At 47.6% G+C, this 16,756-nt stretch overlaps 1 protein-coding gene across 1 annotated transcript in view; it reads right to left on the bottom strand.

The window, feature by feature from the left end:
• Positions 1–3,408: 3,408 nt before the first annotated feature.
• Znf12 (zinc finger protein 12) overlaps positions 3,409–16,756 on the bottom strand; it is a 15,394-nt gene continuing 2,046 nt past the window's right edge. The window contains 2 exon segments of the mRNA XM_050124411.1: positions 3,409–7,032; positions 12,531–12,657. Coding sequence (XP_049980368.1) covers positions 5,207–7,032; positions 12,531–12,657 — 1,953 coding nt within the window. The 3' untranslated portion in view covers positions 3,409–5,206.

Below are 16,756 nucleotides of genomic sequence, written 5' to 3'. Positions count from 1 at the left end.
TGTTCATACGCATATGTCTATACAGGAACAGTTCAGGACAAGAACATACTTTAGATACCGTTCAGCAGCTTGCTTTTTTCCCCACCTCAAAGCGTACCGTGTACAGCTGTGCATGGTGACACACAATGCCTGTATCCTAACACTTGGGAGGCAGTGGAGGAAGATCTCAGGTTCTAAGTTCCAGAGTGCGTTGTAGTCTAAACAACAGGAGGTCAAAGAGATGGCTCAGCAGTTAAGAGCACTGGCTGCTCTTCCAAAGGACCTGGGTCCCATTCCAGCACCCACATGGCAGCTCACAACTGTCTGCAACTCCTGGCTCTGCAGACACAGGGAATGTAGGTGGCGCACTGAGCACCCCCACACACAAAAGCGACAACTTACGCTGAATTTGTTTCATCCACATTCCTATCTACATTCCCCATTCCACACGTTTTTCATTTCACCTGTTACAATTAGAACATGTGTCTCGGTTTTTTCTTTTGTTTTTAATTTGTGTGGCTAGATAGACAGCTTAGTAGTTAAGAGCACTGGTCACTCTTCCAGAGGAACCAGATTCGGTTCCCAGCACCCGTATGACTCACGGTCAGGTATAATTCTGGTTTTAGGGGATCTGACCCCTCTTCTGACCTCTGAGGGCTCCTGTATACATTGTTCAAACATAATAATTTAGAAATTGTGTACATACATGAAAACGTGTGCAGGCATGTGCATGCAGGCTTGAGGCTGATGGTAGGTAGCTCCAGTTACTCTCCACCTATTTTTTTGAGACAGGGTCTTTCACTAAAGCTCACCAATTTGCTGGCAGGCTAGTGAACCCCAGGGGTCCTCCTGTCTCCCCAGCCTGAGGAGGTCCTGGGGAACAGATTCATGTTTGCATGGCAAACACTTCATCAACTGAGCTGTTTCTCCAGAACCTTGACTGTTTCTCTAAAAGGTTGTATAGAAGGGAAAGGCTTTGCTAGACTCCAATTCAGGCGTTCTCCAATGCCCGTCTGTTACCACTCTTTCCTAAACTGCTTCAGCTGCTCTGTAACCCTTGCATCTAGGCCAAAACTGCTTCAGCTGCTCTGTAACCCTTGCATCTAGGCCATCTCCAGCTTCAGGTGGCAGCAACAAGCCCGTTGGCTGTGCAAGCCCATCATTTCCACAAGCATCATAAACTTTAATCCAATGGGGGTAGGAGGGGAGCGCCGCTGGAGAGATGCCCACCTGCTAACACTTACCTCTATTGCAGAGAACCCAGGTTCAATTCCCAGCAGTCAGGTGGTGGCTAACAACCATGTGTAACTCTAGTCCCAGGGGCCCCAAAAATCTTCAGACTCGCATGGGCTTCTGCCCACATAGTGTGCACACATACACTCAGGTGTGCACACACAGATAACATAATGTATTTTTAAAAATCCAATGGATGGATTTTGCTTTTTCCATTTTCACGTGAGCGTGTGTGTTTATAAGTTTGTGGTCCCACATTTGGGGTTGTGCACACGGGTAAGCCAGAATCAATGTCTGGAATGGTCTCTTCCACTCAGGCAGGCTCTCTCACACTGTTCTGGCTAGCCAGCCTGCTCTGTGGATCTCGTCTCCACCTGCTGAGGCTGGAATTCCAGGTGGGCCACCACATGCTCTTGCACTTAAATGGGTTTTGAGGACCTGCACTCTGTTCTACTTGCAGAGCGAGTGCCTTAGCCACTGAGATCTCTCTCCCGTCCAATTTGTTTTATCACCCTTTGAGGTCTGAAAAGGGTTCAGATCCCCTGAAACCAGAGTTACAGATGGCTGTGAGCCATAGCTATCCGTGTGGTAAATTTCCTTGTACATTTAAAGCAGAAGCACTCTATAAAGCTTGCCATCATTTGGGGAGGACAGTCATGTGACTTTCTGGCTAGAGCTGGACTGCAGCTAGGTGAAGAGACGACAGGAATGAAGAAGGGTACATACCATGCACACACAATGGTCCTGGTGGTAGCACATCTTCACTGTTTCTTTACGTGAGTATTGTGGGTTGAGGAGATGGCTCAGTGACGGACAAGCAGGAAGACCTGGGTTCTGATCTTTGAAATCCGTGCACGATGATATATGCCTGTAACTCAAGTTATGGGGGTTGGGAGTAGACAGGTGGATCCCTGAAACGCACTGGCCAGCCAATTTAGGTCCAGTGAGACCTGACTCAGAAAATGATGGAGAAACACCGAGCATCCATCTTGGGCACACACCACCAGACACACACAAATGTACATTGTGTCATCAAGTTATGATATAATTGTGGGAAATTCGTGTGTGGGTGGATGTGGCTGTTTATTCCAGGCTGGCCTGGGCCTAATTGTCCTGCCCCCAATCTTCCAAGTGCTGGGATTACAGGCATACAGCACCATGCTTGCTGTAGTTACCATTTCAACAAACATACTACCAACTTTTTGTCCCAATACCGAACTAAACCACCTACCAGACTTTAAATTTTTGTTACGAGGTATACTCAGTATTCTACAAGGACATGGGGAGTGGGGAGAGATGGGCTACCAGGATAATTCTCTGTAAGTGAACAAAACTAGATCCTTACCTCACATCACACACTGCCAGATGTGAGCCATGGTCCGTGTGCAGGTTAAACTACCCCAAACAAACGCTAATGTATTAGAAAACGGGAGCAGACCTGATGACTGTCTCCAAAAATTAATTCCACAAGTCAAGCTGGTTCTGGTGGCTCACATCTGGACTTCCACACTTGGGATAGTAAGGCAGGATTACCACGAGTCCAAGGCCTGCCAGGGCTACAGTGCAACACTTGTCTCTCAAAACAAGGCCTCAGTTGGCGACACGCCTGCCTCACCATCATGAGGCTGAGTTATTCCCAGAACCTATGTGAAAAAAGCCAGCTATGGCTGTGGCTGTTGGTTGCATGCCTGCTGTGCACGCATATTAAAGATATGGTTGTGACTGGCTGTTGGTTACGTGCCTGCTGTGCACGTGTATGAAAGCCAGATATGGCTGTGCCTGGCTGTTGGTTACGTGCCTGCTGTGCACGTGTGTAAAAGTCAGATATGGCTGTGGTTGGTTGTTGGTTACGTGCCTGCTGTGCACGTGTATTAAAGTCAGATATGGCTATAGCTGGCTGTTGGTTACGTGCCTGCTGTGCACACATATGATTCAAGTTCCATCTCCAGAATCCATGTACAATGGAACCATGGGCATCTGTAACCTCAGCAATGAGGAACTGGAGACAGGTGGCTCCTGAGACATGCTGGGCCAGCCTAGTTTACTAGGTGAACTCCAGGCCAGTTAGGGACACCCTGTCTCAGCAAACAAGACATCACTTGAAAGTTGTCCTTGGGCCTCTACACACTTGCGCACACACAAACACATAGGAAAACAATCTTACAGGCCAATGACAGGGCAGCTCAAGGAAGCATGTACGTTTGTTTCAAATTCATTTTCAATGTTCAGATTATTTACATACAAATTTACAGATAATAAATCTTTCTATTAACACATCAAAATAAATGATTTAGCTAGAGTCCACTTCCGAACTGCAAAACTCCTACAAAGTGTAATGCTACACCAGGTAGACTGTCTTGTTACTAGCAGAATGTTCCTAAGTCAACTGGCTTAGAAACAAATAGTCTCTTAGAAAAAGACACAGTCCAGACATGGAGCGGCTCCAGTCAAGCTGGTTTAGTGCCTCTGAGACATCAGGTCCCAGTTTATTCTGCTTCTGTACAGCTACACTGTTACACTGTGGCCACTTCTGGGAGTCACCACATCCAGACAAGATGATGCTCACTAAGGTTCGGCTTCTTTGAGGAAACCCTTTCAGGAGACAATCTCTGATAACCCCACTAACTCTTTAGACTTGGGTCCAAGGCTACAGGGACGGATTATCACTACCAAAGACACTTTCCAGGAGTTATAGCCCTTATTCCCAGGAGGGCAAAGAGCCAGGAGGGAGTGACAGACGGCAGGGATGATGTCTGCCACACCCTGATTTGTGTGTTCTCACCTCCTAGTGATGGCAGAGTGGAGAACGCTCCCCACACTAGCACAGACAGCTGCACAGCCCAGTGCTCTAGGACCTCACATCTCCATAAGAAGGAAGTGAGCAAACGCAGAGAGGAAGGAGAACATTCTTAGGTCGTGGTTGTACAGAGTAGTGAGTGCTGAAGCTACTTCTCACCCTTGAAGACTCTGGCTTAATTTAAAATGATCTACTCAGAGTTTCCTATTTTATAGATACATTTCTGTCGTCTTTGCTATAGTTAAAAAACAACAAAAAATTGGCTTATTACAGATATAATCCTGTAACAATGATCAAATGCATTTTAAAACACAAGCAACAAGGAAAAAGCATAGTTCATAACTTTCAGATCCTACTCCAGTGAAATGCATATTCAGAAAGTAACATGATGGCGAACTTAGTTAGAATGGGCTACCTTACCATACGTTACAAACTAAGGATACGCTCTTCCAAGCTTGATTACAACGGAACGAACATGAGTTCTGTGATGGTTACTAAAATAAGAACAAGAAACCCCAAGTCCTGTGTTCCTAGGGAATTATTTAATGCAGCAAACTTGGCTAACTAGACTGACATTTTATATCCTGTAGTTATAGAGTATACTTATTTCCAGCAGATTATCTTAATTTTTACAAAACATCCTTAGTACCAGAGTTTCCAAAGGAGTGTACGTCTCACAGTTAAGTGAGTCAACTCCCTGACAGCAGTTTGATTCTTACTCCTGGATAGGCTGCTATGTGCTCTTGTCACAACTGTTGTTTCTGCCCTGTGAATTTCCAGATGGATCTACTTCACATGGCCATGTCCTGCTCACCTGTGTGGGCTCTCTGATAAGTATCCTTTGGTATGTTTAAGTGTGGTTCTAGGACCACCTGGACACCAAAGTCTGCAGTTTATTAAGTCCCTATGTAAAATGCTGTATTTGTGTACAGCCTACATAATCTTCCTATGTATTTTATCTCTAGATGATCTATAATGCTTAATATCATACAAATACAATATCAAACTTGTCATATTGTATAAGAAAAAAGTCTATATATATTCAGTACAGATAAAACCTTTTCCCTAAGTCGTTCTGGTCGGTTGAACCCTTGGATATGGAAGCTATGGGTGCTGAGGAACAAATGTACGTACACAGGGCTCCACTTGCTCACTGAGGCAGTCATCTGAGTCCGCTTAGGGGAGCCTCCCACACAGCTACATGGCACTCCCTCTTCGGTGAACCCTCTGATGGCTATTGAACGCTGACTTGTGGTAGAACTTCTTCCCACACTCGGCGCACTCGTAGGGCTTCTCTCCCGAGTGTGTTCTGTAGTGCACGGTGAGGTAGGACATCCGAGAGAAGGCTTTCCCGCACTCACTGCATTCAAAGGGCTTCTCCCCCGAGTGGATGCGGTGATGGATGGTGAGGTACGACATTTGCGAGAAGCACTTCCCACACTCGTAACACTCATAGGCTTTTTCCCCTGTGTGTGTCCGCTGGTGCCTGTTCAGGGCGGAGTTCTGGCAGAAGGTCTTCCCGCACTCGCTGCACTCGTAGGGCTTCTCCCCTGAGTGGATGCGGTGGTGGATGGTGAGGTAGGACATCTGCGAGAAGAACTTCCCGCATATGTAGCACTCGTAGGGCTTCTCCCCTCTGTGGATTCTCCGGTGCCGGCACAGGGCCGAGTTCTGGTAGAAGGTCTTCCCGCACTCGCTGCACTCGTAGGGCTTCACTCCCGAGTGAGTTCGGTGGTGCACGGTGAGGTAGGACAGCTGTGAGAACAGCTTCCCGCACTCGCTGCACTCGTAGGGCTTCTCTCCGGTGTGCACCCTCTGGTGCCTCATGAGGGCCGAGTTCAGGTAGAAGGTCTTCCCACACTCGGCACACTCGTAGGGCTTCTCCCCCGAGTGGGTCCTGTAGTGCACGGTCAGGTAGGACAGCCTGGAGAAGAACTTCCCGCACTCGTTGCACTCGTAGGGCTTCTCCCCGGTGTGCGTCCTCATGTGGGTGGTGAGTGTGGACTTGCGGCAGAAGCACTTTCCACACTCGCTGCACTTGTACAGCTTCACCCCGCTGTGGATCTTCTGGTGGTCGTTAAGGGCTGACTTCTGAGAGAAAGTCTTTCCACAGTCGGGACAGATGTAGGGCCTCTCGCCTGAGTGTGTCCTCTGGTGCTGCGTGAGGTGTGTCTTCTGGCAGAAGGACTTCCCACAGTAGCTGCATTCATAGGGCTTCTCTCCTGAGTGGGTTCTCTGGTGCTGGATGAGGTGTAACTTCTGGTAGAAGTTTTTCCCGCACTCCTTACATTCGTAGGGCTTCTCCCCTGTGTGTGTCCTCTGATGCACGGTGAGGGTTCCCTTCTGGCAGAAGGACTTCCCTCACTGGTTACACTTAAACGGTTTCTCTCCCGTGTGAGTTCTCTGGTGGATGATGAATTTGGACCTTTTACAAAAGGTCTTCCCGCATTCCCGGCACTCGTAGGGCTTCAATTCCATGTGAGAACCTTTGTGGCCACTGAGCTCTGACATCTGGAGGAAAGCCATTTCAGACTCACTCCAGTCATAGGGCTTCTCTTCCACGGGATCAACAAAAACAGTGTTCTTTGGGAAGGATTTCTGGCACTCAACATATTCAAAGGGCTTCTCCAAAGTACGAATTTTTTGGTAAAAATTTTCTTCACTTAGAGTGTAATCATCTTCATTCTGACTAAATTCATAAGAATCATCTCCTGGATGTGTTTTCTCGGGCTTAGTGTGGAGCAGCGATTTCCCACATCCAGCACAGACATTGGGCTTCATCTTTGCGTAGCTCCCATCGCTGCTGATGAAAGCGGAGATACACGTCAAGCTCTCCGCGCAGGAGCTGCACTTAGGGATGACTTTCCCTGAAGGAACAAGTGTTGTTTCTACAGCAGCGGCTTCACCGGCAGCATCGCCTATCTTTCCAACCGTGGTTCTGTAGCTGAGCACAGCTGCCCTCGAGAGCCTCTTTCCATCTTCCCGGGCTTTCTCCATCAGGTCATTCGCCTGCCAGATTTCATCTGAAGAAAGACAAATTGAACGCAAGTTTGTACATCTTCGTACATAAGACATGGTCTGACAACTGATACACAGCCTCTCATTTTGAGTTTAGCTTCACAATCCTGTTAGTACCCACACTGCTGAATCGTTTGGAGTAACAGACAGATCTCCACTGGCGGGAAGGAAAGGAAACTGACGACACTGAGCACCTTTGACCTGGGTCACTTTCTAACATTTTGTGCATAGATCCAGAGCAATGACTGGTGGAAAGGGCGGGGGTGCTGGATAAAAGGACTCGGAGCAAAGGAGCCCGCAGGACAGTTAGGAGCGCCACTGCACAAGACATGCGGAAACAGGACGGTGTGGTGGCCGACAAGCACTTTCTCCACATCACTCCCACTGGGAGAGGCTAGAATCTGAGGCGTTGCTGATCACGCTGACACCCCTGCGTCTCGTTCTCCACCTTGTATCCTTCCATATTATCTCGTCTGCATTCCACACAATAGTGTCACATAAATTTTACACCTAAATTCCTCTTGTCTAGAACCTGAGACCCAGGCTCTCCCTCTAAGCTTCACTTGGAAGGCGAGTTCTGGAACATCTATGTGAGACCAGGAGTACCAAAAGGCACAGAAAAAGATGTCATCCCCTAAAAGGTTTGAATTTTTAAAAAAAGGATTCTATCAGGCTGTGGTTTAAGAATGAACTCACTTTGACCATGAAATGTAGTACTGTTCCTAACTGTGCTGTATGAACTGATACGGTCACCCAGGGAGAGCTACTTCACAGCCTCTACAGCCACCATCTCCACCTATCAGCAGGAAGTGACGGGCTTTACCTTACACGGTTGTTGTGGGATTACAGGACAGCAAGAGGCACAGAATACATACTGAGGGTTTCCTGAGCATTTATTTTTCCCGCTTTCAATCTGCCAGCTCTGTTCCCTGTAAGTCTTGAGCATTTAAATACTTGGTCCCCAGTTGGTGGCTGTTTGGAAGTAAGTATCAGTAAGAGAAGCTTTTGGGTTTCAAAAGACTCCTGGTACTTGGAGTTTTCTCTCTCTGCTTCCTGTCTGCAGACTGAGACGTGAGCTCTCAGCTGCTGCTCCCGCCTCTTGCTGCCACGCTCCTGCTGTGATAGCGATGGACTATTATCCTTCTGGAACCATCAGCCCCACATAAACCCTCTTCTCTGTTCCCTTGGTCATGCTGTGCTGTGGAATAATCTTTTCATCCATTGTGAAGATGTGTCTTTGCCGAGGTGCCTTCTTATTGGTTTAATAAAAGGCTAAATGGCCAATAGCTAGGCAGGCAGAGATTAGTTGAGAGTTGTGAACAAAAAGAAACTTGGGGATAAAGAAGGACAGAGTTGCCAGCCAGACCCAGAGGAAGCAGGAAATGAACATGCCATGCTAAAAAAAGATACCACTATGTGTGTGTGGGAGACTGCAGATAAGAATTATGGTTTAAGGAGCTGAAGGGATGGCTCAGAGGTTAAGAGCATTGCCTGCTCTTCCAAAGTTCCTGAGTTCAATTCCCAGCAACCACATGGTGGCTCACAACCATCTGTAATGGGGTCTGGTGCCCTCTTCTGGCCTGCAACTATACACACAGACAGAATATTGTATACAAAATAAACAAATATTTTGAAAAGAATTATGGATTAATTTAAGTTCTAAGAGCTAGTTAGTAACAAGCCCAAGTTCTCAGTCGAGTATTTATAATTAATAATAAGTCTGTATGTGGTTATTTGGGAGCCTGTGGTCCCTAGGAAAAACCCCATCTGCAATGGCATTTAATGACAGCAACAGAAAAGCGCTGACACTGCCGTTCCCAGACAACCTGCCGCGGTCTAATTCTGAATGTGAGTTCCACTTCGTGTGCAAATGTAAGAGTCAGGGCCCTCAGCATGCTCTTCCAATGGTGATTTTTGTTTTCACTTATCTTAGAAATTATGAGATAGACCTCCTTCACTCGATGTCATGCATATCACATCTCAAATTATTAATCTTATTCTTTTTACCGCCTCCCAGAATCCACCAGTGCCAAAAACCAACACATCACCACCTGGACTCAAAAATGACTCAAAGCCAGGCAGGATAGGTCATAACTGAAAACATTCTGTCCCAGGAAAAGCAGGCTATTAACTGAGAAAGAGTCATGTGGAACAATAAAGTTAGGATTTGTTTTGGAGATCAATACTATATACATCATCACGTCCTACCAAGTTGGCTGAGACAGATCACAGTGCCCACAGCCTTATGCTAGGATTCCTGGGATAGCCAGCAAATTCTTGGCACACGGGCACCTACAAGTCTCCGCTCCTAAGCTTTCCTGCTGGACGTCCTGCCTACTTTTACTGCAGAGAGAAGGGTGGAACTGGAGAAATGATAAGAGCTGGGAAGGAAAACACGTCCAGGGAGGAAACTCGACAGCACAGCTCATCCTAGAGAAACGCAAAGCGCAGAGATGAAAACCCCACGGCGAGAAGACACTAAGACCTTGGAGCAAATTGCAGGTGGTTCAGAGCCGTTAGTGCTACGCCTCTTGAGACAGATTCACTTTGTAGAGGGTCAACTGGGTACCTACGGTGAAGATTCTTCCCAAGCCAATCAGGAGTAACAGCAGTGCAGATACATTTCATGCTTACATTAAAAAAGCATAAAAGGTAAATAAGACATTTCCTAAGGGAACAACACGCAGTCACTCTGGACACCTGCACCACCCGATGAGTAGATATTCTCAGAGACTCTATGAGGGCCATGGTGAGAAACGAGAAGTGAACAATAAATTAATTAAGGGGAGAGGAAAAGTGCTCGGCAGCCATAAGCTGGAAGAGTTCATGATCAATTTCACAAACAGCAAGAATGAGAGAAACACATGCTGTAAGCAGAGAAGGGACGGCAGGTGCCATGAAGCTGCAACACTGGTGTGAGTCTGCAGAGAAACAAGCAGGCGAAGAAAACCTCAGACTTGACAGTGGAGAAGCCCTCTGAAGAATCATGAAGCCAGGGCACAGGTGGAAAAATACCCTTTCTAGATACTTCAGAAGGTGGAAAGAGAAATTAATCAAATGTTGTTTATGTACACAATACAATGGGACATCATTCAAGGGCTGGGGAAGAGAGCAAGTATAAAGCTAAGAGAAAAACAAGTGTTTTGGAAGCAAGAAAGAGACCAGGTCTGCAGGAGCTAAACATCATCAGGCTGGATTTCCAGAGAACGAAAAGACCTGGCCACAGAGGCAGGGACAGGCCAGGGTCAAATGGTTTAAGACAGGGATTTTATAAACCGGCCTTAAAGAAAATAAAGAGGTGGGTGTTGTGGATTATTATTTTAGATGTGTTAAATTCATTTATGCTCTGGAATATTTGTTTAATGATGCAAAGATGTGTTGCGTTTTTTTAACTCTGTGAAGCAGTGTTACTTTGCCTACAAACACCCGATTGGTCTAATAAAGGGCTGAGTAGCCAACAGCTAGGCAGAAGAGAGAAACAGGCAAGGCTGCCAGGCAAAGAACAAACAGAAGGAGAAGAGGAAGGAGTGAGAAAAGGAGAAGGCAGTCAGCCACGGAAAAAGAAAAGAAAAGAAAAGAAAAGAAAAGAAAAGAAAAGAAAAGAAAGGAATATAGAACAGAGAAAGGGCCGGGTGGTGCATGCCTTTAATCCCAGCACTTGGGAGGCAGAGGCAGGAGGATCTCTGTGAGTTCGAGACCAGCCTGGTCTACAAGAGCTAGTTCCAGGACAGGATCCAAAACTACAGTGAAGCCCTGTCTTGAAAAACCAAAAAGAAACGAAGGAAGGAAGAAAGGAAGGAAGGAAGGAAGGAAGGAAGGAAGGAAGGAAGGAAGGAAGGAAGGAAGGAAGGAAGAAAGGAGAGAGAGAAAGGTAAAAGGCCAGAGGCAAACAGGATAGCTTAAGTTAAGAAAAACTAGCTAGCAACAAGACAAGCTGAGCCGGGCATTCCTAAGAAAGACTATGTCTCTGTATATTTATTTGGGACTGGGTGGCAGGCCCCCTAAGAGCAAAGAGTAAAACACAGCAGCTACAGGTGGGAGGTGAAATGGCTCATTGGGTAAAGAAGCTTGCCAAACAAAACTAGCAACCTAAGTTAAACCTCTGACTCCCACGTGAACACAGAAGGAAAGAACCACTCCACAAAAGCTCTCCAGTGACCTCAGATGCATGCTGTTGAACCTGTACACTCACACTCCCAATGATGACAGTAAATAAAATTAAAGGGGCTGGAGAGATGGATTATCAGTTAAGAACACTGGTTGCTCTTCCAGAGGACCTGGGTTAGATTCCTAGCACCCAGACAGCTACTCACAGCCATGTAACTACAGCTGAGGGCATCCAACCCCTCTTCTGTCCTCCACAGGCACTGCATGCACATGGCACAGATACATACACATAAGATAAAAATAAAGGCTTAAAAAAAAGAGCCCACGATGGTTATTACTGTCAATCACCCAGACGTCCAGCTTCTAGGCACCCTGTGGGGTTATCCTGATAGATTCCTTGAGGAGAAAGAAACACCTACCATTTGGAGAACCAGTCCCTGGGCCAGGATTCTGGCCTGAATAAAAACGAGAAAGGGAGCTGTGCATCAGCAAGCATCACCCCTGCTTCCTGACTGGGGATGCAGTGCAGGCACAGCATGAGCCGCTGCCTCCTCCCTGCTGCTGTGACTGCCAGGCTGTGACGGGCTACGTACCTGGAGCTGTGAGCCCCTTTTGTGAGGTTTTATCACAGTCACGGGGAAGTGACCGATACAGAGCCCAAAGCATCTCACGGTCGGAGAGAATGAAGATAAAAGCAAAGGGTAACAGCCTAAGAGCTGAAGCTGATTACTAACAATATACTTATGAACACCTAAGGAAACTATAATAATGGGTGACTCTTCTGTGTAGCCCTGGCTGGCCTTGAACTCAGCCTGCCTCTGCCTCCCGAGTGCTGGATTAAAGGCAAGCGCCCTTCACAGACATCTAGGAACCTTTGATTCTGGAGAGTGGTAGTCAGGGGGAGATATATTTCTTCCCCATATATGTTCATGGGGAAGAAACCTTTAGGAGCGACTAACTACCTTCAGTAATTTCTAACGCGTGGGATGATCAGAATGTTCCTGGGAGAAACACCCCAGTTACCACCTCCTCTCTGCCTCTCTGCCTCCACTAACACACCTGGATAGCTCTGAGGTGAGAATGCTCCTTCTACTATCCATGGCTCTTCTCCTTGTTCCAACTTGATGATAACATCCGGTTTGATAATGTGACACCCTGTTAATGAGAAATGAAACACAACTTGAGCCTGCCGGCCCGGCTTCACCATTTCCACCGTGCAGGGCAACCGCGGCTGTACAGGCTGGAGAGCACAAGCCCTCGTGCTTTATCGGTACAGAACGGCCAGTCAGAGCGAACCGCTCATAATCATCCCGCAGAGCTCAGAATTAAAGCCACCAACTCTTTCATGACCTTAAAGGCAATTCCACATTCGAGCTGAGAAGGAAGCGGAGCTCACCCACGGAGACGAGGTTGCTGTAGGTCTCCAGCATCACGTCCCTGTACGTCGTCTTCTCCTCAGAGCCCAGCCGCTGCCACTCCTCCTGGGTGAAGGCCACGGCCACGTCCCCGAAGGACAGTGGGCCCTGCAACAACATGCTCAGAATGCGATCACAAGAAACATGCATCTGAAGACAAGCTCTTCCCCAGCTCGCTGCCACTGTCAACCAGCCATGAGCACTGCACATTTTACTTTATATCACAGACTGCAAAAGTAAAGCCTGCCTATCAGGCTAGAGAAACGGCTCCGCTGTTAAAGCACTTGCAGTATGAGTGAGTACCAGATTAGGGTTCCAGAAACCCAGGTAAATGCCAGGTAGGCATGACAGCCTCTCTGTAGTTCTAATCTTGGGAGACAAGATATGGGCTCTCCAGAGGAAGCTGGCTAGCAAGACTAGCCATATTGGAGAGCCTTGGGTTTGACTAAGATCTTCCTTCAGTGAGTAAAGGAGAAGGGTGAATGATGGTTCCCAGTACCACCCTGGGCCTCCACATGCACTCACACAAGCAAAACTGTGCAAGACACAAATACACGTAATACACACACATGAAAAACAGAAAAAAAACCAACTGCCTTGGGACTCATTTATACACATTAAGAAAGCACTGGGCTTGAACCACAAGCCAGGAATAATGCTGGCTGTCGGGGACACAAAAACCCTCAGAAACAGTTCCCACCACTGAAGAGCTCAGACCCGAGGGGCACCCACACAATCCTAGGTGCATCCTACTCTGTGCAACACTCTCCATCTGGTCTCCATCACATGAATGATACTGGTATCCGCGCCCCCCCCCCCACACTTCCCTGACTCTTCCTTTTGTCCTCTGTTGGCGCTTCTCTCCCTTGGGTTTCCAGATCACTGACAGCTTTGATGGAGGAGCCTGCGTGGATTCACGGCAGTTAAACTGCCCTCCATGTGCAAACCCTTCCCAATCAGCACCAGTTCAGGTCTCTCTCCTGCACTCTAGACACGGATGCCCCAGATTCTTCACCACAATACTGTCCATTGCACAGCCTCTCAATCAAGCCCAGAACTTAGGGACATGGTAGTCTTCCTGGGAGCCCCTTGTTGCTTTCTTTCAAGGCTGCCATTACAGGCAGGCACATCCTCCTGGCATTTTTTTTTTTTTTTTTTGGTTTTTCGAGACAGGGTTTCTCTGTGGTTTTGGAGCCTGTCCTGGCACTAGCTCTTGTAGACCAGGCTGGTCTCGAACTCACAGAGATCCGCCTGCCTCTGCCTCCCGAGTGCTGGGATTAAAGGCGTGCGCCACCACTGCCCGGCCCTCCTGGCATTTTTATGGGTTTGTGGAAATCTGAATTCCAGTTCACAATCTGTGGGACAAGTGTTTAACCACACAGCTATGTCCTCAGCTCCTCAAACTTCCGTTTAGTGTTTAAACTGTTTCATTCATGAACACACAGCCATGCTACTGCTTTCCGTCACAGCATTGTCCGAACACACCAGCAGTGCAGCTGCTTCCTGCCACAGCATCACCCGAACACACCAGCATCACCTGAACACAGCAGCAGTGCAGCTGCTTCCCACCAGAGCATCACCCGAACACACCAGCATCACCTGAACACACCAGCATCACCTGAACACACCAGCATCACCTGAACACACCAGCATCACCTGAACACACCAGCATCACCTGAACACAGCAGCAGTGCAGCTGCTTCCCACCAGAGCATCACCCGAACACACCAGCAGTGCAGCTGCTTCCCGCCAGAGCATCACCCGAACACACCAGCATCACCTGAACACAGCAGCAGTGCAGCTGCTTCCCACCACAGCATCACCCGAACACACCAGCAGTGCAACTGCTTCCTGCTACAGCATCACCCAAACACAACAGCATCATCCAAACACATCAGCATCACCTGAACACACCAGCAGTGCAACTGCATCCTGCCACTGCATCACTGCCACCCGTGAACATCAGTGGGTATCATGGACCCTATGAGAAGCACTTAGCACAGTGAAGTAGCTTCCATCGGTATCTAACCTATTGCTGGTTATCGAATATATATTATTATAAACATGCTTCAAGCCAGTGACCTGTAAGCCGGTTTTCAAGAGAGGAAGAAAGATGTGAAACCAATGCTCTGGGAAATGAAAGGAAACAACAGAGTATCTTACGAATAAAAACACAAGGGCCAGCAAGATGGCTCAGCAGGTGAAGGTGCTCGCCACCAAATCTAGCAACTTGAGTTCAATCCCCGTGACCTCACTCCTGAAAGTTGTCCTTTGACCTCCACACACCCAACGTGGCATGTACACACCCACAAAGTAATTTTAAAAAACCCAAACAACAGCAAAAATACCGTCAACCCAAACAGTAAGGTAACACAAGAGTAGAGATGTATGGCTCCGTAAGTGTGAGCGGACAGAATCTGTCTCAGAGCAGCAGAGCAGCCACGGACCAGCTCTGAGATCGGCTACTCTATTCCCACATCCGTGGATATTCCCATCCTGTGTGTTTCCATCTGAGACTCCCCCACAGAGGGAACTAGGTGAGCTCCTGGGAAGGAATATTCCGTTCTTTGGAGAACGCCAGTGTCTAGGCAAGCACACTGGCATCTGCGAGAGAATAAATACTCCAATAAATAAATAACTCCCGCCAAAGGGAAGGAGGGCTACGTGAGGGCTGAAAAAGTCCAAGGGGTCTGTCCCTTAACTTCTTGGGACACTAAAAGTCATCACCAGGGCCAGGGATGGTAATATACGCCTTTAACTCTTGGTGGAAGAGGGAGGATCAAGAGCTCAGGGGCAGCCTGATCTACACATCAAGACCCCTTTTCAAACCAACCGATGCCGCAAAAACAAAGAAATGGAAATAAAACAAAGAAAAACTATTCAGACCGTAAAGAAAACTGACTGTGGCGACAGAAAACGGGACAGTTTTGAATGAACCGCATCCTCTGAATTGGACAATGGAACAAGGAAAGGAACAGAACAGAAGGCAAAATGATGGGCTGAGAAAGACTGACTGACGTGGATGCAACAGTCTATTGGGTGTTGTAGACACGGTCCACAGAGGTGGTCAGCAGGCAGCTGGCTGGTCCACAGGTGGACCAACACAGCCACTGGCTAACACCAGAAGAGCGAGGTCAGAGCAGGGTTAGGAAGTGCCACATGAAGGCAGAAGAAACCCTAACTTCAGGACGAGGGCAGCAAGACAGAAACTGACAGAAGACTAGAGACAGGATGCGTCAACAGTGTGTGTGTGTGTGTGTGTGTGTGTGTGTGTGTGTGTGTGTGTGTTAGGATACTGGACAGAACAGAAAGACCTTGTGCACACAGGTAAGCACTGGAGAAGCCAGGAAAGTTCAACAGCTGAGGTGCGCAGCTGCTCTTCCTGGAATGCTAGGATATCGTTTTACTACCTGCTGATCCTTTGCTGTCTTAATAGACAGGCTCTGCCCTTATCTCCCAGAATTTGTTTTTGCTTATTTAAGGCATTTTCCCCTATATCTTGAACACTGTTTTTAGACCACAAACCCCACTCTTACGAGTGACGTTACTTGTGCTTTACTACAGCCTAAGAGACTTCTAGGTCATCTTAGGGCCAGGTCAATCCTGACACCCACCAGCACTATGTTTACCTCGGTCAAACTCCCTGGACTCTAAGTCAAGGGTACTATCTCTGGGCCAACTGTAGCACTGTTTGTGAAAGAATCCAGATGCACTTTGTAAAGAATCTCAATGTAAACATGTCTTGAGTTGTCGTGCACTTGGGGCTGAGTTCATTGTTATCTGAATACTTTTTTCCAAAATTGTGCTGTGTTTAAGTATTGGCTAAAGTTAAATGATCTGGGCCAGACCCTGTAAGTCCTGGTCCAGCACCGGTTACAATAAAATCGGGCTGAGCTGAGGTTCATTCTTGTCTCTTCGTGAACCATTTTTTTCCCAGCCTGCTATCAAGTCTGCAGGGGAACCACCACAGAATACCAGTGGAGAGCTGGACTGTAGATCGGTTCAAGGGTACAATCCATCACGGAGAATAACCCAGGCAGCAGGAGCGGAAAGCAGCTAGCCACATCGAATCCATGACCAGAAACAGAAGGAAGGCACTAGTGCTCAAGTCATTCACTCCATCTTACATGCCCAGGATGCCCAGGGGATGGTCTTGCCCACAATCAAACATGTTTCTCCACATCAATGAATATAACCAAAACACCCC

Source organism: Alexandromys fortis, unplaced genomic scaffold, assembly GCF_014885135.2.
Source record: "Alexandromys fortis isolate MF-2015 unplaced genomic scaffold, M_Fortis_MF-2015_v1.1 scaffold_227, whole genome shotgun sequence".
Taxonomy (NCBI): Eukaryota; Metazoa; Chordata; class Mammalia; order Rodentia; family Cricetidae; genus Alexandromys; species Alexandromys fortis.
Note: the sequence above shows the minus strand (reverse complement) of the source record. Positions and strands in the feature narration are given on the sequence as shown.